General features: G+C 51.4%; 2 protein-coding genes across 2 annotated transcripts; both read left to right on the forward strand.

Annotated features, from left to right (window-relative positions):
* Positions 1 to 17186: 17186 nt before the first annotated feature.
* LOC136479298 (uncharacterized mitochondrial protein AtMg00810-like) lies at positions 17187 to 18173 on the forward strand. The gene is made up of 3 exons (XM_066477213.1): positions 17187 to 17520; positions 17653 to 17845; positions 18032 to 18173. Exons 1-3 carry the CDS (start codon positions 17187 to 17189, stop codon positions 18171 to 18173), a joined length of 669 nt encoding a protein of 222 aa, XP_066333310.1.
* Positions 18174 to 20334: 2161 nt separating this feature from the next.
* On the forward strand, positions 20335 to 20826 carry LOC136479300 (proline-rich receptor-like protein kinase PERK2). Its single transcript, XM_066477214.1, has one exon. It carries the CDS (start codon positions 20335 to 20337, stop codon positions 20824 to 20826), a length of 492 nt encoding a protein of 163 aa, XP_066333311.1.
* The last annotated feature ends 2628 nt before the right edge of the window (positions 20827 to 23454 follow it).

Consider the following 23454-nt stretch of genomic DNA (forward strand, 5'->3'; position numbering starts at 1 on the left):
CCTGCCACTGACCCGCTCTGGACGCGGCGATTAAGGCACCCACATAGGCAGACAACTTTTCGCCTCCCCATGCAGGACCACAGATGACCCGATGACGGGACCTTTCAGATCTCCTGGGTCGGCCGTTCGGCCTAGAAGACACGATGAACGAACGACCAAAGAAAGATAAGCCTCTCAGCTTTCTCACGTTATGCGTTAAAATTCATTCGCAAGATTCCGACCCCGTCAAATAGCAGGGACGCGAACATCACTCGGGGGCTGCCGAGGATGACTACCAGTCTAGACATCCTCTTCACTCGACCCCTCCGTACGCTTGAAACTAAGGGCGCGACATACAGGCACAAAGCTTTGAGTAAAACTGGATGAACTAGCAAACCCTACGCCCCGATAGCTACGGTGTTTCTGTTCACCAGAAAAATCCTACTCAACGCCCCTCGCATCTCTAGTTTCAATGTCTGCCTTCTCAAAGAAGGGATCGGAGGGGTCCGCCTACAGAATCTCCCCCAAAGGAGAAGCTGTCAGGCTGCCCAAGTTAATCGAACAGCTCGGATCGTCACCGAGACACGAAAACAAAGAATAGCAATTCTTACGCAGGTTTTTCCAACCTCGTCACAAACGTCAGGGCCCGAACCCATCTGGTAGGAGCTTTTCCGCCACTCATACCACCAAGGTAACGTTACCGACCCCGCCTTTATTTTCAATTAAATCTTGCATTCAAAACATTACATATGCAGAACATTGCATCCCAACGATTCATGTTGCACCACGAAACGGCTGTCGCCTCATTCAATATAGGCAACCACAGGCTGAGGTTCGAAGGTCAGCCCGCGAAGGGCTCGAGGCCACCTCACGCCGAACAGAGCCAGGGAGAGATAACCGAGACGAGCCCCAGTGGCCCTGCCCGACCCCGCTCAGAAGCAAACCGAGACGTCTCGACCTTCTCTCGTTCGATTCTAACCTCGAGCCAAACCCACAGAATCTCCATCGAGGAGAGGCCATCGGGCCCCCTGAGCTTATCGAACGACTCAGGCATCTGCCGGGAGGCGGGTTAAGAAGTTGTGGAGTGCCACCAGAGGGCTCTACCAACCCCATCAGCAAATGATGGACCCGGATTCCGCACGAACGTACCTGTTAGCGAGCTCGTTGAGCGCGGTACTCAAGCCGTCGAGGCAAGTGTCATTCACTCAGCCCCTCCGATTGCGAAAACCGAGGACGGGGTAACACACAAATAACAGCCGACCCCTATCAGAACCTAACAAGGCTCGGGGGCTTGGGCCAAACAATGCAGGGACACAGGTTCGAAGGCCCCACCTTGCCGAGCCCATAGAGTCCCCACTTGGTATTTCTGTTGGAAGACAGGGCGGGGATTATTACGATGACATCCATCGTCACCAAAACCACGATTCCGGTCTCCAGTAACACCCGACCCCAGCAAGTGCGGGGGTCGGACCTTACTCGGGGGCTATTAAGGTACGGCTACCTCCTCAATCTCCTCGCATTATAATCAGCGGCATAATTCAGGGGAACATATTGGTAAGATCGTAAAAAATCAAATCGCAAAAAATCAAACAAAATGAAATTAAGACGCAAAAGCACGAGAGGCGTCCAGACTCGAAAAGTACCAACACTTGTCCACATATTACATATAAGTTGTTCTTGAAATTGTTCGATTAATTACTCCCGCGGAGGGAGAACCATTTCTTTCAGACTGTCTGCCAGGTTCTTCGCAAGGGGAGCGACCATCTTCTCCATTTCCTCCAGCTCTTCATCCTCGTAGGTGGACGGAAAGCCTTCGCTCATCACCTTCAGGTTTATCTCCTTCTCGTAATGGGCGTGGGCGACGGTGAAGGCCTGGGTAATCCTGGCTTGAAAGGCCCTCTCCTCAAGTTGGCCCACCCGAGCCGTGATGCCTCTGACACGAGCCACGAGCGGGCTGGTCTCCACCGGCTCCGTCACATTCAGGGCGTTAAGGACCACCCTGACCGTAGCTTGTAGAAGATCGTGCTCATCGCTCTCAGCCTGAAGGGCCCTTCGCGTATAGGCAGCCTCTTTCTCCAGCTTGGTGGAGACGTTCTCAGCACTCAACCTTCCTTTCACCGCGTCACCAAGCTCCGCCCGGAGAGAGCGGACCACCTCAATGTCCTCGTCCACCTTCTGCTGGAGGGCCGCGGCCCTACTCTCGGCCTTTCACCGGAGGTCACGCTCCATCTCCAGTTCCTTCAGGACTTCACCGGCCTTCTCATTGGCCGCGACATTCCTCTGTAGCAGCTCGTCTCGCTCTTTTTGGAGTCTGGTAATCTCTTCTCCATCCAGCTTAGACCTCGCCGATAGGTCCTCGAACATCCCATGCGCCTCCTCCGCATCCTGACGCGCCTGGGCCTCCTGCTCCTGGACGGTAGCAAGCTGGGCGGCCATGTCTGCTCGCAGCCGGGCCTCCTCGGAGAGGCGATCCCGCTCCGCCTTCTGCTCACAGAGGAATTGGGATTTTTTCTGGCTACGAGCAACAAGAACCTGAGGAGGAAGAAGACTGATATTAGAAATGCGAAAACACAAAAACATACGAAGAAAGAAGAAAGCCCAGAAAGTAACTGAGTGGTAGGGATAACGATCTCACGAAGGGCTCCTCTGGCCTGGTTCAGGGCGTTCAGCATGGTCGAGATCCTGATGTCAAGACCCTCCCGCTCCATGCTCTCGGAATGATCATCGAGCGAGAAAAGAGCCAACGATGGGTCCTGAGCGGCCATCCACTGGAGCGGCGGCTCCCCCCGCACAGGGGAGCGGCTTCCTCCTGACAAAGGGGCCGGTTGCGGCTCCCTCCTAACCCTGTGCGGCACCACTACCGCACTCGAGGACCCTCCGGCTGGACCCTCCTCCGTCTAGGCGCCTGGCGGCGCGGATTGCACCACGCCCTCGGGTGCCACTGTGACCGCGCCCAGCTGATCCTGGCTTGGCGTAGTCATGATCACCTTCACCAGCGGTATGCGGTCCTCGGCCAGCTGTTCCACGCCCGCCATGGAAGAAACCGCTTGCTCAGTAACCTCTGCGGGCGTGGGAGCCACCATGGACGCTGTCGGTTCGGCCAACATGGCCCCGACATCGGCACCACTCCTGCCCAAAACAGGGGTGACTCCAGGCGACGCCGTCTGTCCCACTTGAAGGGCGAGACTCTTCTTGGGCGCCAGCCCCAGGGGGTGACCTGTCCGCAAGAACCTACACAAAGGTAATAACCGTTAAGTCAAAATAAAAATGGAAAAAGGATGAAAACAGAGGAGTCAAGAGCTTACGTTGATGTCCTCGGCCGGCGGAAGCATTTTGGGGACGGATCCCTAGATCCCTGCCCTGACTCGTCTGGATGGGACTGTTTCATGCCTGCCCCCTGCTCCGGGGCAGGGGGGTTCATCTCGTCGGGCGTAGCGCCGGAGTCGCTCCCCTCCATCGTCTCATTGGGCGTGGCACCGGAGCCGTCCCCCTCCATCGTCTCACGGGGTGCAGCACCAGAGCTGCTCCCCTCCATCGTCTCACGGGGCACAGCACCGAAGCTGCTCCCCTCCATCACCTCACAGGGTGCGGCATCAGAGCCGGGCGCGGCTCCGGTGCCACCCCCTCCACGGTCGCCTCGGGGTCAGCGGCAGCAAGCCCGGCATCCCCCGTCCACCGATCCTCGGCCGGCACGCCGTGCGAAGCGGCGGACTCGCCAGCCTCCACTGACCTCATCGATTCACTTCCCTCTGCGTGAAAAGGGAAGGGCCCCTGCACGGGTGGGTGGCCACTTGTCAGCGTTTCCTCATCCTCCAGGACACCCCAATCCACGTCGATGGCTACCTCGTTGTCATCATCATCATCATCATCATCGTCGTCATCCTCACTACTCACGTCCTCTCCCCGATCCCTTGCCTCCTGCTTCAGTCGTTTCGCCTTTTTCATCTCCTCCTTTGCTTTCTTGTCCCGCTTGGCCACGAGTCGATTCACCGCCACCACAACCTTGTCCTTCGGCAGCGGGGCCGGACTATCCTTGAAGACTAGCCCCCTCGGCTAGCCCCAACATTACAAAAGCAAGTATTAAAAAAGGGAGATTCAGGAGAAGGAAAAGAGTGCGGGAGAAGAGGGCTTACGAATTCGAAGAACCTAGGCTCCGGCCGCATTGGAGGATGCCCAGGCACCGGATACACGATGTCGAGGACACTGCCGGCAGAATCCTTCGTCGGCTCCGTCGCCTCCTTGATGCGCTGCGCCACTTCCGAGTAAGGGAGCGCCTCATCAACAAGCACCGTCCCCTCATATGATATCCCGGGCATCATCCGATGCAAGGGAAGCACACGCGCCATCAGGGGTGCCACCCTCCTAGCATGGTAGGCACCGATGATCCCTGTCCCCTTTACACCCCGGCCCTTTAGGGCTTGGAGGGCGGAAAGAAGGTTGGTGATGTGTTTCTTGTCTCTGGACTGGACGCCCCAGCCCCACGACTCCGGAGCATCCACAATAATATGCCCGGTATACTTCGGTAGGGTGGCACTCGCATCATCCTTAACATAAAACCATTGCGAGTGCCATCCCTTGTTGGATGTTGCCAGACGCATGTATAGGTAACCCTTCGACCGGGTATGGCGCAGATGAATACTGGCACATCCCATCGGCGCGTTCATTTCTTTCCCCCCAATCTTCCTCCTCGACAGACTAATACTAAAGAAATACCGCCACAGATCAAAATGGGGATCGATCCCCAGGAAGCCCTCGCACAGGGCAACAAACGCTGCCATATGCTGAATCCCGTTGGGAGTTAGATGCTGCAGCTCTACCTCATAGTAATCTAATAGCCCCCGGAGGAATCTATGCATGGGTACCCTGAATCCCCGCTCGTGAAAGATGGCAAAAGAGACGACATACCCTTCAGGCGGCACCGGCTCACCCTTGTCGCCAGGAAGCAACCACTCCTGGACGGCGGACAGTGGGCGGAGAAGGCCATGGCGGACGAGGCCCTCTAGACGCCGGGAGGTGATGCTTTATCTACCCCACAACTCCATTAAAGCAGTAGGGGGGAAGGGCAGGCGCGATCTTGATGGCGGCTGGAACACGAACACAGGCCGGTCGACGGTGGTGATATGGGCGCGAGAGGCTGGAAAGATTGGCGGCGGATGTTTCAGAACGCAAAGGAAGGGGAGCAAAATACGAAACCCTGGGGGCGAACCCCGCGGTTTTATAAGGGGCGACGGATGTGAGAAGGGCAACCGTCCGCCTCGATCTCCGGGCCTGCCATGCGCGCCACCGCATCACGTCGCGGGACACGCGCCCGCAGTCCCTATCTTCTCACCCCAAAAATCTCAGTGGACGGTTCGCCTTCCCCAAGCGAATCCGGACTCTCTACCCACCAGGGAAACGCAAGCCGCAAAGGCCTGTTCTTTTCTCTTTGGCCCACCTAGGGCCCAGAAACTCGCCGGCCGGCCCAACTAAGAAGGAATCCACGAACGATCCGCAATCAAGGGCAGAAGCACCAGTTAGGACAGCCCCGAATCAGTTCCCAGCGAACGGGATGCCACGACCCACTCGGAAAAACATCCAGTTGATAAAAAACTAAGTCCTTCAGCCTTACCCACGAAGGGGCCGATACAACCCCCCGGGCGACTCTACTTGAGTCACCCGGAGGCTCGGGGGCTACACCCATCGGGTGCGCTCACGCGCACCCTCCGGCAAATTAGCTTCGACGAAATCAAAAACACCCTCTAGGCGGTTCTACATGAATCACCTAGAGTCTCGGGGGCTACTGTTGGGGACCTAATACCAGGGTACCCCAGAAGGTGGAACCAATAACCACCAAACGTGAAAAACTTCTAGACGCATAAGGGCGTCATGTCAACCCTTGTTCGAGTGATAGGAGTTCGGTTCCGCCTCGCCCGACACCTTTGGGGTGGGCTCAGTCTCGCCCGAGGGCCGGGGGATTAAACTCCGTCTCGCCCGATGCCTTGAGGGCGGGTTCGGTCTCGCCTGAGGGCCAAGGGATAAACTCCGTCTCGCCCGACACCTTGAGGGCGGGCTCGGTCTCGCCCAAGGGCTAAGGGATGGATTCCGTCTCGCCCGATCCCAGAGGGGCGGGGTCAGCCTCACCCGACGCCTTTGTGGGATAACCCTGCCTCGCCCAAAGGCTCAAGGCTAATCTCCGTCTCGCCCGACGCCTATAGGGCGGGCTCGGTCTCGCCCGAAGGCTAAGGGATGGATTCCGCCTCGCCCGATCCTGGAGGGACGGGGTTAGTCTCACCCAAGAGATAGGGAATGGTTTCTGTCTCACCCGATGGCCCAGAACGAGCCTCGCCCTAATCGATATCTATCCCTCATAATGATGGGTACAGGACGAGACAAGACGTTCGGGTCAACCATGGCTCCAACGACCATACCCTGCGCCCTGGCAGGAAAAGGACTACTAGGGAATGACAGGACTGATGCTTTAGACCCTTCTGGGCGCCGCAGAGCCCAAAAGGTATAACAGGTGCATGCACCTCACCCTGTAGAGTTGTAGACGCCGCCTTCAGCTCTAGGACACGGAACCCAACAAAGATATACGACAACCGCTACGCTCCAGGAAAGGATTTGCTATCTCCATGGACGACGGATATTCCGTCACCACGCTGTGGACCCGAGGGGGCGGCGCCCGCTTCCCGACCCCTCAGGTCCTCCCAGTCGAAAGGCCTTGGCCACGGCGCTACACCGGACCCCGACCCCGAATTCTCCCAACAAGGAATCGTGGGAACCAGAAGGCGCACGGAGCAAGGCTGGGAGAGGCTCATAAGTCAAAACCACTGTACTACAGCCCATACCCTGCGTGGGGCAGCGCTCTGTGACTAACCTGACATCCTACAGAGGCATCAACAATATTGTAAGCACTTATCTTCCTTCGCACGCATCAGAATGGAGGACCTGATCAGGTAGACGTGAGCCACAAGACTAAGTAGAATACGCATCCTGGAGTCCTCACCCTTGTAAAGCCGGCCCCTTCATCTATAAAAGGGGATGCGCTTCCTCCATCAAGGGGGACGGAAAAAATAGGACCGAACAATAGAACGCACTCATACACACATTCAAGCAGCTACGAAGCTCTTGACCACCTTTCAATCCTTCCATCAAAGACTTGGGACCAGTCCCTCTCTCGGCAGTTTGTATCCCTTACTACAGACCGTTCACGGTGCTAATAACACAAGCAGCAACAAACTGGACATAGGGATGTTCCGCCCGAACCAGTATAAATCCTGTGTCCTTTAGCGCACCATCCGAGCCTAACGCGCATTACTATAAATTTACTTGCCGGTGCTTGTACGAAACACCGACAGGTTCAATCCTTATGGAATGATGGCTGCCCCATACACATGTTGGCCCGTCTTTGTTATCCCCCTTAATCTCCCCCCCCAGTGTCTCCTTTCAACGACATAACATGTTCTTATCGTTGATAATTCCTGGACACCCAGGGAGTAATATGGGTGTGTTCATGGAGCCCGTGTTTGATGAATTGGTCCGTGCTTGGGACGAAGGGGTATGGACATACGATCGAGCTACAAAGACAACCTTCAAAATGCACGTTTGGTACCACTACTCCCTGCATGACTTCCTGGCGTATGGGATATTCTGCGCCTGGTGTGTTCACGGGAAGTTCCCATGCCCAATATGCAAGGAAGGTGTGAGGTTTATTTGGTTGCAGAAGGGTGGAAAGTATTCGTCGTTTGATAGACATCATCAATTCCTACCTCTTGACCATCCATTCAGACAAGACATCAAGAACTTTACGAAAGGCATCAAAGTGACAAACCCTACACTGTGGATGATGAATGGTGCCAAGGTTTATGCTCAGATAGGTGCTCTCATGCCCAATGAAGAAGGTGGTTTTGTGGGATATGGTGAGCAGCATATGTGGACTCATATCTCGGGCATGACGAGGCTCCCCTATTTTGATGACCTTCTTCTACCACATAACATTGATGTAATGCACACTGAAAAGAATGTCACCGAGGCACTTTGGGCAACACTCATGGACACTGAAAAGTCTAAGGACAACCCAAAGGCTAGAGTAGACCTGGCAACATTGTGCGATAGACCAAATCAAGAGATGCAACCTCCTAGTCGTGGCAAGACCTAGAGAAGGCCTAAGGCTGATTTCGTCTTGAAAAAGGACCAAAGGAGGGAAGTACTTGAATGGATCAAGAAGCTAATGTTCCCTGATGGGTATGCAGCGAATCTAAAGAGGGGAGTTAACTTAGGCACTCTACGAGTCAACGGGATGAAGAGTCATGACTACCACATATGGATTGAGTGGCTTCTTCCGGCGATGGTTCGAGGCTATGTCCTGGAGCATGTCTGGCAAGTGCTGGCAGAGTTGAGCTACTTATTCCGCCAGCTTTGTGCCAAGGAGCTCTCTCGGACCGTCATTAATGACTTGGAAAAAGCGGCACCCGTGTTGCTCTGTAAGTTAGAGAAGATCTTTCCACCCGCCTGCTTCTTGTCGATGTAGCATTTGATTGTGCATCTCCCGTATGAGGCACGGATGGGGGGGCCTATGCAGAACCGTTGGTGCTATCCAATCGAGAGATGTCTGAAGACTCTTCGCAAAAAATGTAGAAATAAAGCCAGAATTGAGGCTTCCATTGCAGAGGCATACATTCTAGAGGAGGTTTCGAACTTCATAGAGAAATACTACACTGAGAAACTTCCTAACGTTCATAATCCACCCCCTTGTTACAATGCTGGCGAAAATGAATCGAACCTCAGCCTTTTCCAAGGGCAACTTGGAAGCGCAAGTGCATCGACCACTAAGCAATTGAAAAATGAAGAGTGGCGTAGTATCATGCTACATGTGTTGACCAACCTTGTCGAGGTGCAACCATTCATTCGGTAAGTTCTAAACGAACTTGTTTCATTTCGCTGTATGTCTTTGTTTCGTCGTCCAACCCCCTTGTTTCTCGTTGGTACAGGGAATTTCTTCATCAATCCTAGCATGGATCAAGGCAACCTACCCCGCAAGAAAATGATACCCTTCTTTCACGGGGTGTGGGACCAGGGAGCCCCAATTTCATTTGTTGGTTCAAACAGAAAGCCCAAACTGATGTGCCTATAAGTGATGAGTTAAGACAGGTTGCAAATGGTTGTGCCATTAGGGTCAAGTCATTTACCGGTTATGACGTGAATGGATATCGTTTTCACACAGCAAGCTACGAGCAGAGTCGGCCCAATCGACAAACCACAAACAGCGGAGTTGTTACGCCCGGCACTGATGGACTCGACTATTATGGAAGAATTGAAGAAATCTATGAACTATCATTTTATGGTTCCAAACCTCTTACTCCTGTCATATTCAAATGCCACTGGTTTCATCCTGGTGTAACAAGATGAACCCCTAAGCTTGGGCTAGTCGAGATTCGATAGGATTCCGTCTATCCAGGAAAAGATGTCTACATTGTGGCTCAATAGGCCGTCTAGGTTTATTATACGTCATACGCGTGCAAAGACGCCGAGCATCTTAAGGGTTGGTCTATTGTGCACAAGGTATCGCCACACGGTAAACTACCTATCCCAAACGATGAAGATTATAACTTCAACCCAAACACATATGATGGAGAGTTCTATCAAGAAGAGGGGCTACAAGGGAGGTTTGACATAGACTTAACCGAAGAGATAGGAATGGAAGTAGATAATGAAAGGGATGATGACGAAGACGCTGGAGACGAGGTGCGAAATCTGAAGGACATACAAATGCTTGAGCGATTACATTTCGGCAATGACAATGAAGACAACATTCCTCCTTCGGATAGTATTGATGAGTTGGACAATGTTGATAGTGATGACGAGACCTATGATCCAGCTAATTTCAATCATGAAGATTATTTCTAATACATGTAATACTATGTTTTTTGTAATTATGTTTTGTTCATTTTTGCATATATTTCTAATACATGTAATACTATATTTTTTGTAATTATGTTTTGTTTATTTTTGCACCTATTTCTAATTACGTCTTGTTTTTCTTTTTTATTGCAGGTGATTGAGCAAAGATGGCGGGCGACCGTCATAGGTCTGTGAACTCGATTTACCAAAGACCACGCCGGTCGTAGGAGGGGGCGGAGGGGGCAGCAGAGGGATCAAACAGGAGGAGGAGGACCGCTAGCCGTAGGAGGGGGCCGTCTCCTCCCACGCCACGTGAGGAGGACCGCCAGCCATAGGAGGAGGTGGCGCCCATGGATGTGTCAGACGAGGAGTTGGTTCGGCAGAAGGAGGAGGAGGAGGAGGAGGAGGAGGTGGTGGAGGAGGAGGAGGAGGGGGGAGGCGGCAGGCACGGGTTCCGCTTCCTCCAACTCCTCTTTGAGTGTCTACTTGCAAGGTCCCACGAGCCTCCCACAGGTTCCGCTTCCTCACCAACGCCCAGTGATTCGCCCCGAAGGACAAAAGTAAGTAACTGTATATGTTATCACCACTACTTCATATGAAATGATGAAAAAAACTAATAATTTTTCTTAATTACTTGTGCAGGAACTGGGTGGTTGTGTCGGGTGGTAGCGCACGGCTAGTCAATGGCATCCTGGGTCTTCTGTGCAGGCAGCACTTCCCCGGCATTGTCACGTACGCATCGAAGACGGAGCCGGCCTACTCGTTTGACCACTACGTCGTCGCCTCCGATGCAGAGTACCCCAACAAGGCGGCGCGGGTGAAGGCAGAGTTTTGGGTAAGTCTCCCTTGCACAACATTGCTCAATACGTCGCATTCATTAGACTTTTCTTGAAATAATGAATCGATACATCGCTTTTGTATGCAGACTTATTACAGATGCGAGGAGGGATTTGAGGCCAGGGCGGAGCAGGCGACTACCAAAGCCTGTAAAAAACTCGTCACCGACATGCATCATGAGGCGCGCATCTAGGCCATCGTAACCTACTACGGGTCGAAGCTTGGAGAGAGGAAAACCAAGAAAGACGCAAGAGAGATGCAGCTGACCCGGGAGCAGTACCTTGAGGTAAATGAAGAACATCAACATTGATTCGATTTGAGATTAAGTTGGTTTAATTTGATCTTCTTATATGTCCAATACTTGATGACGTGTAGGTGATTCCCTGGTGGTGCCAAGCGTATCTCGAGTGCTAGGCGATGATGGTGGACAGGTGGTTCACGGAGGAGTACCTCAAGATGCACAGGGATGCCCGGGACCGTCGTTTACTAATGCAAGGTCCAGCACACCATCAAGGCAGCCGCAACCTCGCCGGATACAAACAAGCATGGGTACGCGAATTGATTTATCTATTGTCACACTTAGTTCTGTCTGATTTCTAATCATCGTGCTGTCTTTCTCGCAGTCGGCGTCACATAGTGGCCAGGCTTGCTCGGACTTCCAGGCATGGTGTATGGCCCACAAGGGTAAGGCGACGTCTGACGTCTCCTTCAACCTGGAGGACCCGCCCGAGGCATACACGAACCCGAGCGTCCACTCCCACATCAGTGAGTACACTGAGGTGGCGAGGTCGCTCCATGGGGCAGACCACGATCCGAGCACCCAGGACTTCGATGGAGAGGCCGTCATGAGGGCGGGGCAAGGCAAGAAGCATGGATGGTTCTGGCATGGCGACGGCGTCATCGACACGGCCTCTACTCCCTCTCTCTCCTAGATCCGAGCACGGAGCACGAGCGAGAGCCCGGCCATTCGCACACGGCCGACCGCTGCATAGCACCGGGTCGACGCACTCGAGGTTATTCCTGTTTTACTCGTCATACATTGATCTTTACACACCTTAATTAGCTTTGCATTACTGAAACATTGGAGTGAAATATTGCAGGCCCGGCTGGAACAAGAAATGAAGGAACGTCAGGAGCTGGGGGCCCAGTTGGAGGCCGAGCGGGCCGAGCGGCAGGCCCAGGCGCAGAGGCTGATGGACATTACAGATTTCCTACAAGGGCTTGGGCAACGTATGGGCTTGTCTCTGCCACCTGGGCTGTTGGTTCCACCTCCGCCTCCGCGTCCTGCAGCTGCAGCTACTCCTGTGAGTATCAAAGTTTTTTACTTTCACTTGTGCTTTGCTTGTATGGCCTCTATCGTCCTAGATTAGCTATCAAAATAATCTTGTCTCACATGCAATCTTTTCTCCTTTGTGCAGTCTCCATCTGACGGTGGTTCGAATAATCCACCTCATGCACCTACGAATGATGCATCTAGGCCTTCACCATAGTCGCAGTGGCCGAGATGAGTGCATGTTGTATTTTTTACATTTGTTGTTCACTTGGTGATGGACTTGTGATGCACTTGTGGACTTTGATGGACTTGTAAACTTATTTGGATGGACTTGAGCACTTATTATTATATATTGTGATGGATGTGATATGGGCGGATGGATGTGTGGATGGATGAGATATATATGTGATGGATGAGATATATATGCGATGGATGAGATATATATGTGATGGATGAGATATATATGTGATGGATGAGATATATATGTGATATATGTTTGTATGAATGTATTTGTCATGATGGAATGCAAAAAAAAATATTTTCCGTTTTGGGTCACTTTGCCGAGTGTTGCACTCGGCAAAGGACCCCTTTGCAGAGCGCAATGGTCACAACGCTCGGCAAAGCTGGCAAAATGGGTGACCAGAAAACATATTTTCCAGCTTTGCCGAGTGCTGTGACTCTAACACTCGGCAAAGAAATTTAAAAAAAAATTTAACTTTGCCGAGTGCCTGCCGTGTTGGCACTCAGCAAAGAGTTTAAAAAAAACCTTTGCCGAGTGCCTGGAGTGGTGTCACTCGGCAAAGAAAATTTCCAAAAAAAAATAAAAGCGCTTTGCCGAGTGCCTTCCGGGTTGACGCTCGACAAAGAATTTTTCAAAAAAAAAATCTTTGCCGAGTGCCTGGAGGTTTGGCACTCGGCAAAGAAAATTTTCAAAAAAAAAAATAAAAGCTCTTTGCCGAGTGCCTTCCGGGTTGGCACTCGGCAAAGAATTTTTTTTAAAAAATAAAAAAGCTTTGCCGAGTGCATGGAGGGTTGGCACTCGGCAAAGAAAATTCTCAAAAAAAAAAGCTCTTTGCCGAGTGCCTCACGGGTTGGCACTCGGCAAAGAAAGTTTTAAAAAAAATTTAAAAAAATCTTTGCCGAGTGCCAGCAGGGTTGACACTCGGCAAAGTGACCGTCAACGGGACCGGCGCCGTGACGGTCGCTTTTCTTTGCCGAGTGTTTCCGGGGCACTCGGCAAAGCCTTTGCCGAGTGCCCGATAAAATACACTCGGCAAAGAGTGCTTTGTCGATCAATTTTTTGCCGTGTGTGCTATGCCGAGTGCCGCACTCGGCAAAGGCTTTGCCGAGTGCAATATAGCCTTTGCCGAGTGCCTCAGGCACTCGGCAAAGAACCTGAATCCAGTAGTGCCTGTTGTGTTATCTAATCACTGTTACAGCATGACAGCTGTACTAGGTCTAGATTGATAGATTTGTATAAATGGTTTGCCACTATAACTCAGTAAAGAGAGTTTAGATTTGTTATCTCCTATATAGGGTTTCGACCAACGCTGGTGTCTCTGGCTGTGTGTGTATGCTCTGTTATCCCTCTCTCCTTCTACCTCTAGCCATAGTGGGTGGTCGGACAGCGTCTGTCATGCTCGACCGTGGTCGGCAAGACTGATGAGTGGTCGACTCACCTGAGTCGGTGATCTCGTGGGCTAACAAGTGGTATCAGAGCCGTACAAGCGCCGTCGTTAGACTAACCGCTGGCGATGACAGATAGTTCAGAAATGGGCAACAGCAGTGGCACTGTTGTGGCTGCCCAACCATGATAGAAGGTCATTGTTTGCATGGTGTGGGAGGTCAGCGACACCAGTTGGCCGACGCTGACTCGCACCAACTATGAAGAGTGGTCGGTGACCATGAAGGCCAAGCTCAGAGCCCGACGGCTCTAGAATGCTATTGACAAGGGCACCAAAAATGAAGAGGATAACATGTCAGTGTTGGAGGCTATCCTCGTTGCTGTACCGGCGGAGTACAGGGAACCATTGGGGACGAAGAGCTCTGCTAAGGAGGCGTGGGAGGCTATTGCGGCGATGCGCGTCAGTTCCGACCGTGCAAAGAAGGCGACAGCCCAGCTTCTGAAGCAGGTGTCCACCAACCTCAAGTTCAAGGATGGTGAAATGGTGGAGGATTTCTTCCTCCGTCTGTAGACGCTCATCAGCAAGCTGAAGAGCCACAGCGTCACCATCGACAAAGAGGAGGCGGTCTCCAAGTACCTCCACTCCGTGTCAGCAAAGTACATCCAGATCGCTCTCTCCATAGAGACGATGTTGGACTTATCCACCCTCACCATTGAGGATGTGATAGGTCATCTGCGGGTGGAAGACGAACGCCTGGAGCAGGCAACAGCAACGAAGGACAGCGGCAAGCTGCTGCTGATAGAGGAGGAGTGGGCTACTCGGAGGAACTCCGGGGTAGCCTCCTCCAGCCGTGGTGGCAATGGCAAGCGCCATGGCAAGGCTTCTTCAGAGAAGATGAAGCAGGTCGACCCCCAACGTCTGCTGGCGCTGTGGGAAGACGAGCCATTGGGCATAGGAGTGCCCAAATCGCAAGCAGGAGAAGAAGACTGAGGCTCATCTAGCGCAAGCTGATGATGATGATGAGGCCACTATCCTAATGGCGATGTTCTGTGCACTGCACGACGTCGAGGCCGAGGAGAAGGGAGAGGTAACGACGGTGGAAGGACCTAGGAAGGCCCTGAAGGCTGTCAACCTCGATGAACCACGCGCCCAAGTCCACCTCAGACGTGTGGGCGGCAAGCAGGAGCAGCGGTGGTATCTAGACTCTGGTGCCAGCAACCACATGATGGGCTCCAAGGCAGCCTTCGCAGAGCTCGACGACGATGTTATCGGTACGGTGAAGTTTGGTGACAGTTTAAGGGTGGCAATCCAAGGGCATGGCACCATTATCTTTAGGTGCCAGAACAGGGAGCACCGCGCGTTAACGGATGTATATTACATCCCGCAGCTGCGTTCAAGCAGCATCAGCATTGGTCAGCTGGATGAGCGTGGTAGCGAGATACTGATCAAGGACGGAGTCCTCATGATTAGGGACCGGGAACAGTGACTTCTTGCCAAGATGAAGAGGTCTCTGAACCAGTTGTACCTGCTCGACCTGAAGGTAGAGCAGTCGGTGTGCCTAGCGGCAAGGCACACCAAGGAACCGTGGTTGTGGCATGCCCGGTTCGGACATCTCAGCTTCGACGTGCTTGGTCGGCTGGAGAAGATGGTCCGAGGGCTACCCCACATCGAGCACGGAGGAGAGCTATGTGACAGCTGCCTGGCTGGGAAGCAGAGGAGGCTGTCGTTCCCAAAGGCGGTCATGTATTGCGTAGAGGATGCTCTCGAGCTCGTCCATGGCGACCTCTGCGGGCCGATCATGCCAGCCACAAACGGTGGTCGACTGTACTTCCTCCTCCTCATGGATGATTGCAGTCGCTACATGTGGCTGCAACTCCTGACGAGCAAGGATGAAGTGGCGGCGACGATCAAGAAGTTCAAGATGCGCGTAGAGGCCGAGAGCAGCAAGAAGCTCGGCGTGCTAAGGACTGATCGTGGCGGTGAATTCACTTCGGTGGAGTTCGATGCGTACTGCATGGATCAGGGTGTGGTATGACACCACACTGCATCGTACTCACCACAATAGAATGGCATGGTGGAGCGACGGAACTAGACGATGGTCGGCATGGCTTGATTCATGATAAAGGCCAAAGGCATGCCGACAAGGTTCTGGGGTGAGGCGGTGACCACAGCGGTGTTCATCCTCAACCGCGCTCCCACCAAGGCCCTGAAGGGCAAGACGCCGTTCGAGGCTTGGCATGGACGCAAGCCGAGCGTGTCCTTCCTCCGGACATTCGGCTGCATCGACCACGTCAGGAAGACAAAGCTTATCCTCACCAAGCTAGAGGACAGGAGCACACCGATGGTGTTCCTAGGCTATGTGGAGGGTACCAAGGCGTACCGGCTCTACGACCCATGCGGAGATAAGGTACTTGTCTCGCGCGACATCATATTCGATGAGAAGGCGGCTTGGGACTGGAACAGTCCGAGCATGGGGGAAGCTGGCGGTTCACCAGCACCTTTGTTATCGAGCACTTGGTCATCTACAGTGGTGGAGACACTGGGGAAAAGGTGCCGAGCACTCCAGGAGGGGTGCCGAGCACTCCAGGAGGAGTGCCGAGTAGTCCTAGAGGGATGCCGAGCACACCAGGAGTGGTGCAGGGAGGTTCTGTAGTGGTGGCGACCACTCTAGGACGGGTGCTGAGCACTCCCGTAGCAGAGCCAAGAGGTCTTGTAGTAGTGCCGACCACTCCAAGACTGAGGCTCAGCACTCCTACAGTGGTGCCGAGCACTGCATGAGTTATGACGAGCTGTCCAGGAGTAGTGCCAAGCACTGCATCTGGGGTGTCGAGCACTCCAGGTGCTGTGCCGAGCACTCCAGCGGAACAGGGAACTCCATCGACGCCGATCGAGTTCGCCTCACCTCCAAGTGACATCACTAAGTCCGTGGATGCCTTCCATGAAGGTGAGGAGGTGTGGTTCCACAGGCTGGACGACATCATCGGTGGCACATGCCCTCAGGCCTAGTGGGTAGGCTGCTCAATGACCCAGAGCTGCTAGTCGTCAGTGCAGAGGAACCACCCACGTTCGCGCTGGCCGAGCATGATGGAGAGTGGCGACGGGCGATGCTAGAGGAGATGAAGACGATCGAGGAAAACGAGACTTGGGAGCTCGCCGATCCACCTCCAAGATGCCATCTGATTAGCCTGAAGTGGGTGTACAAGGTCAAGCGAGACGAGCTCGGCGCCATTGTCAAACACAAGGTGCACCTCGTCGCCCAAGGTTTTGTTCAGCGCGAAGGCATCGACTTCGAGGAAGTCTTTGTGCTAGTAGCGCCTGTCCATTTGCTACTAGACTTGGCAGCAGCAAAGGACTGGCGTGTCTATCACCTGGACGTTAAATCGGCCTTCCTCAACGGCGAGCTACGAAGACGGTCTTCGTCAGGCAACCTCCGGGTTTCACCATCAAGGGAGCGGAGCACAGGGTGCTCCGACTGCACAAGGCGCTCTACGGGCTGCGTCAGGCCCCACGAGCGTGGAACGCCAAGCTTGACGCCACGCTGGGCAAGCTTGGGTTCTAGCGGTGCGCAACCGAGCACACGCTCTACACACGGGATGGGGAAGGAGGAGCTCGTCGTCGGCGTGTATGCGGACGACTTGATTGTCACCGACGCGTGTGCGGAGGACATCGACAGCTTCAAGCGTGAGATGGTGGCTCATTTTCGAATGAGCAATCTGGGCGCACTCTCCTACTACCTCGTCATCGAGGTGAGACAGGAGAAAGAGGAACTCACGCTCGATCAGAGCGCGTATACCTCGAAACTGTTGGAGCGGAGCGGCATGGCTGAGTGCAAGCCATGCGTGACTCCGATGGAGGAGCGGCTGAAGCTGACAAAGGCCAGCACTGCGGCAAAGGTGGATGCAACACTCTACCAGAGCATCATCGACGGTCTGTGCTACCTAGTCCACACGAGGCCGGACATTGCGTTCGTCGTGGGCTACGTCAGTCGCTTCATGGAGGATCCTCGAGAGGATCACTAGGCTGCGGTGAAGCGGCTATTGCACTACGTCAACGGGACAGTGGATCAAAGGATCGTCTTCCCCAAGACAGGCGGAAGCAGGCTGCAGCTCACTGTGTTCAGCAATGCAGACATGGCGGGGGACATCGACAGACGACGGAGCACCTCTGGCGTGCTCGTCTTCCTCGGGTTGGCTCTAATTTCATGGCTGTCACTGAAACAGAAGGTGGTGGCGCTGTCTACGTGCGAGACAGTGTACGTAGCGGCGGCCACAGCAGCGTGCCAAGTTGTGTGGCTGCGCCGACTGCTGGGCGAGCTGACCGGTGTGGAAGCTCACCCACCAGCACTGATGGTGGACAACCAGCCCGCCATCGCCCTCGCCAAAAATCCGGTTCTCCATGACCAGAGCAAGCACATCGACGTGAAGTTTCACTTCCTCAGGGACTGTGTCGATGGAGGGCAGATCGTCATCGAGTTCGTCGAAACTGGTCGGCTACTCATGGACATTCTCACCAAGCCGCTCGGACATCTTCGACTCACGGAGTTGAAGGAGATGATCGGCATGGAGGGGTACAAGGGATAGCAGTAGGATTAAGGGAAGAAATGTTAGATAATCTACTTCTTCCTTGTATGAACACACAGCAAGGAAAGGCGGCACCGAAAAAGCTCCCTATTGTGGTACTGTAGCCGCTGCAGAAGACAGACGCCAAACTGCTCATCTGCCGCATTGTAGCCACAGCAGGGACATGCGCAGAAGTCAGTCCTGATGTGTTATCTAGTCATTGTTACAGCATGGCAGCTGTACTAGGTCTAGATGGATAGAGTTGTATAAATAGTTTGCCACTGCAACTCAGTAAAGAGAGTTCAGATTTGTCATCTCCTATACAGGGCTCCGGCCAATGCTGGTGTCTCTGGCTATGTGTATGCTCTGTTCTTCCTCTCTCCTTCTAACTCTAGCCATAGTATGTGGTCGGACAACGTCTGTCGTGCTCGGCCGTGGTCGGCAAAACTGATGAGTGGTCGACTCACCTGAGCCAATGATCTCGTGGGCTAACAAGGCACTATGCTCTGGTGCTACAACATGAGCACGATGGCCATGGCCACTTTTAATTGGTTTGATTGATCCATGATGCTAGTCCCCAGTTGGTAATGGTAGGTTGAGAACTAGTACTACATGTGTTTTGGTTTCAGAGGCGATGCCAGCCCATTGTGCCAGGAGATGCCAGGTTTGAGCATTGAGCTGCGTACCAAAACAGCTGCGTACCTAGCGTGGACAGCCATTTATGGCTGCCGAGTGCAGCCAGCCACTACGGCAAGCCTATCTGTCTCTGCAGAGTTGAGAGTCCACTCTATTCTGGTAGGCTAACGAATCAAAGAATTTGCACTCCCAGAAATACTTGCTCCTAGAAAACTGGGTGTCACTATTGGAATCGCAAGCTTTACCGAGTGCCAAGAACTTTGCCGAATTTTTTTATCTCGGCAAACTCGAACACTCGACAACGACACGACCCTCGGCAAAGCTAGTCTTTGCCGAGTGCTCAGTTTCAGCACTCGGCAAAGACGTCCTCTTTGCCGAGTGCTCAGACATACCACTCGGCAAACACCTTCTTTGCCGAGTGTCAACATCTCACACTCGGCAAATTTTGGCCCGCCGTTAATCCAGCCTACCGCCGTCAGCTCTTTGCCGAGTGTACAAATGCAACACTCGGCAAAGAGGCTCTTTGCCGAGTGTCAAAAGCAGACACTCGGCAAAGTATATTTTTTTTTACTCCTGCACTTCAAAATTTTTCACCTCTCCACATACCACATTTGGTACTCCATGCTTAAGTTTGGTGTATTTTTGAATTTATTTGCTATATTTAACTAATTAATTGCATTTCAAGCAATTTTTTGAATTAAGTTAAATTTGAACTGCAAGTGATTCAAATATTTGGAAAAAATGAGTATAAAATTGATATTCATGTTATTCAACCCAGTTTGAGGCCTTACCTATAAGATTATAAGGGTTTTCGAACATCTTATTTTGGAAACACGACCCCGAGCGTGTGGTTGAATGGTTTTTAAATTCTATAAAAAGCAAAGGAAGTCCGAAAATCATGAAATTTGATAAGATGTCATGATATCATATGTGGAGGCTGTGGTAAAAAATTGAGAAGGTGTTGCATAAGTTGTCACGTACATTGCTTACAAATCGAAACATCTCCAAAGAAGTTTCATGATTGTTGAGAATGGTCTGGTAATATTTGGAGCGAAAGTGACGGTCGAGTTGTGGTTTGACTCCGAATTTTTTTGTATAGCCAATAGACATCAAAGATCGTGTCATGTTAAATTTTAGTGATTTTTTGGATCCATTTGATAATTATTAATTTGTAATTGCAATTATATAAATGGAATTTGAGCTATAACTACATGAAATCATGGTCTATTTTTCGCTGAAGCATCAAATTTGCATTGTTGAGTGAATTTGACAAGGTATTTTCAAAGTGTATTGGAACAAATTTGGAAAAACGGTTAAGGAAAAGGGAAAGGAAATAGAAAAGTTTTTTTTTAAAAATACCTTTGCCGAGTGTCCTCGGGTTCGCACTCGGCAAAGTATAGTCTTTGCCGAGTGCCTTATCGGTTTGACTCTCGGCAAATATTTTTAATGTTTTTTTAAAAAAAATCCCGGCTTTGCCGAGTGTCGGATCGCGGACACTCGGCAAAGGCCTGACCCAGGACTTAATTGCCACGGCCGAGACTCACTCATGCACGCACGCTCACCGCCCCTGCCAGAGTGCCAGCACCGCCCCCTCGCTCCCTCACCGCCCCTGCCAGCGCCGCCCCCCCGCCCTGCCCGTCATCCTCGCGTCACCGCGCCTTCTCCCGTGCTGCCCCGCTCGTGCCCGCCCGCCGTGCTCGCGCCCGGCGCGCTCGCCCGCCGGCCGCGGCCCCGAAGCTGCCTCCACCGGCAAAGTTTGGCCCGCCGGCTGCCCCCGTCACCGCCCCGCACGCCACCCCGCCCGCAACGCCGTGCCTGCGCGCCGCCCCGCGCGCGCCCGCCCGCCCGCCCACGCCGGCCGCTCCCGTCGGCGGCCCGCCGCCTGGATTCGTCTCGCCCGCGGCCGATCTCCTCCATCCGCTCGCCGCGCCGCAACCCGAAGAGGAGACTAAGCTCTGTCGAGCACCACCTGGGGCCCAGCGTCCTCGCGACCATCTCCGGCACGGCGTCCGGCCTCTGCAGCCCCGGTAATTCATAGGCACCTAATGGAATGGTAACAATACATCAGTTCCCTTTTATCATTAAAAATAATTTCATCTTTACCTCAAACTACAACTTTGGATCTCAAAATCCATTCGATATATATGCCTTACAAAGTATTGAACTAATCATGATTTTAAGAAGACAAAAACTATCATGTACAGCTACTTGTGTCATAATAAAACGAGTAGCATAAAAAAAGAATAAACCAGTCTTAGATCAACATGCATACCTTTGTATTATGAAACTATACAGTATTAAAAATCACCCTGTGTAAAAATCACCCCGTTACCTTGTATATTGGGTGAATACTGTGCCATGTCATACTTTACAATTTAGAAAACCAATGGTAGATAAGTTGAGGTATATCTTGTTGAAAACAATTTTCCAGGGTGCCAATTTTTTTGGAAAATCATTTGTATTTCCTCTTCTACAAACGCCCCCCTCTTCCTTTTTCCTTTTGTATTTGTATTTCCATGCTTGCGGCTGAACTGTATTTTGCCGATCTTGTTTTAGCTTTATAATCAGTATTTCAGTGCATTGGAAAATACTGGTTTGGTTTTGTAATGCATGGTCATTTCATGATTTGTGTAAGATCAATCGATTTCTGCAAGTCACTGCCTACTGGACATAAATAAATACACTTAAGTCCTGGATATGTAGGCTTGAACTTGAGATTTCAGCTTCCATAAGTTTGAGCACAGCCAATTGCCTGCTATTCGTTTGGTTTTTGGGTAGTCATTGGATTTATCTAAAAATATGATGATGTCCTCACTCAAGGACTAGGCAAAGCACAGTTGACATTTAAGATGGTGGTATGCATCAAACTTGAGCCCTGTTTAGTTCCACTCCAAAATGCTAAATTTTTCAAGATTTTTCGTCACATCAAATTTTTGGACGCGTGCATGAAGCATTAAATATAAATAAAAAATAAAACTAATTACACAGTTTAGACGAAATTCACGAGACAAATCTTTTAAGCCTAATTAGACTATGATTGGACACTAATTGTCAAATAACAACGAAAGTGCTACCGTGTCATTTCGCCAAAAAATTTGCCAACTAAACGGTACCTTGGTTTTTTGTTGTTGTATAAAGATGTAAGCATTAATATCAGTCTATCTGTCAAGCAGGGCCTTGTTTAGATTACAAGTTTTTTCACTCTCTCTCCATCACATCAAATCTTTGAACACATGCATGGAATATTAAATGTAGATAAAAAAATAACTAATTACACAGTTTGATTGTAAATTACGAGACGAATCTTTTGAGCCTAGTTAGGCCATGATTGGACAATAATTGTCAAATACAAACGAAAGTGTTACAGTGTCAAATACTGATTCCTAACCTCAATCTAAACGAGGCCCAGATTATTTATTTGCTTCTTGTGTGCTTGCACCCTGGCAGCAGTATGTGACGCAAGCAGCAGCTGCTACACCTCTGGAAACAACTGTTTGAAGTATGCTATGTAACTAGTCAATGGGTTGTCCTGTTTGTCTCTGTCCATGATGGAAAGAGCTGTTACTGCTGTTCCCTGGTCTGAAAATTTCAGCCAGCTAGCTGTTACTGTTCACCAAACCAGCCAAACAGTGTTTTTCTCTCCCAACAAATCTGCTGGAACAGTGTTTTTCAGCCAAGTTTCAGACCAGCGAACGGGGCCGTTGTGTCTACGGAGTAGTTAACTAAGAGAGATAGGCTAGGATCTGTGTGAGAGAGAGGGGACAAGCACAGAAAGGGAAAACTGCAGCCATGCGTGAAGCCGCTAGCGTGGTTTCCAGTTCATTGATAGTTGTGAGCAAGATGGTTTGGTCCAACGGGGGCAAAGGTGAAACAAGGACCAACTGTTCGTACATGTAGTTTGATACACACTGCCTCATTTTTTGACTGGTCAACTGCTTAGAGAGGGACAGAGAGGTAATCTGAACCCTGTGTTGCGTCTTCATGCAACAGACACCTTCCAGCGAGCTTATCAAAAGGAGCGAATTAAGTAGTAATTTTAGGCCCCTCACAGACTAGTTAGTCTACAAATGTGTGCAATCCCAGTGAGAATCTTGAAGACTAGCTAGAGTTGGCAGCTTAAGTTTTGGAGTGCTTGTCCTTGATCCCATGTGGAGCTTTTCACTTTATTCTCCATGTTCTGATTGCTGTAAAAAAAATTTACAGTGGAAACTAACGAGATGACCAGCCTTAATCTCCAGACTCCTGCAACTTCGACTTAGTGTTGTTGTGCTTTAAGCATTTTGGTCAAAAGGGTTAATGGAATAACAGTATAACACACATGAAATTTGTGGCTTCGACCTTACATTTTGATATGAAACTCTGAAAGTTCTGTTCTACTATCATATAGAGTTGGGCTGTTATTTGTTAGTCATGAACCGTGATATTGTGCCAGACTCGTATCAACTGCTCCCTCAGTTTGTCATCATTAGCCTTTGTGGATTTTTTTTCTTTTCATTAATCCTTTCTCAGTTCTGTGTAGGTACGTACATCAAAGGAACTGCAAAAATCTGAATGCACTGATTCATTTGTCCCCCAAAGTATGTTCTTTTTGTCTCATAACATTCTTACTGTTATTCAGCCGGCAAATTTTAAATGCTTTCATTCATGGATACTGCTATAATATTTC

The sequence above is a fragment of the Miscanthus floridulus genome, chromosome 9, assembly GCF_019320115.1.
Source record: "Miscanthus floridulus cultivar M001 chromosome 9, ASM1932011v1, whole genome shotgun sequence".
NCBI lineage: Eukaryota > Viridiplantae > Streptophyta > Magnoliopsida > Poales > Poaceae > Miscanthus > Miscanthus floridulus.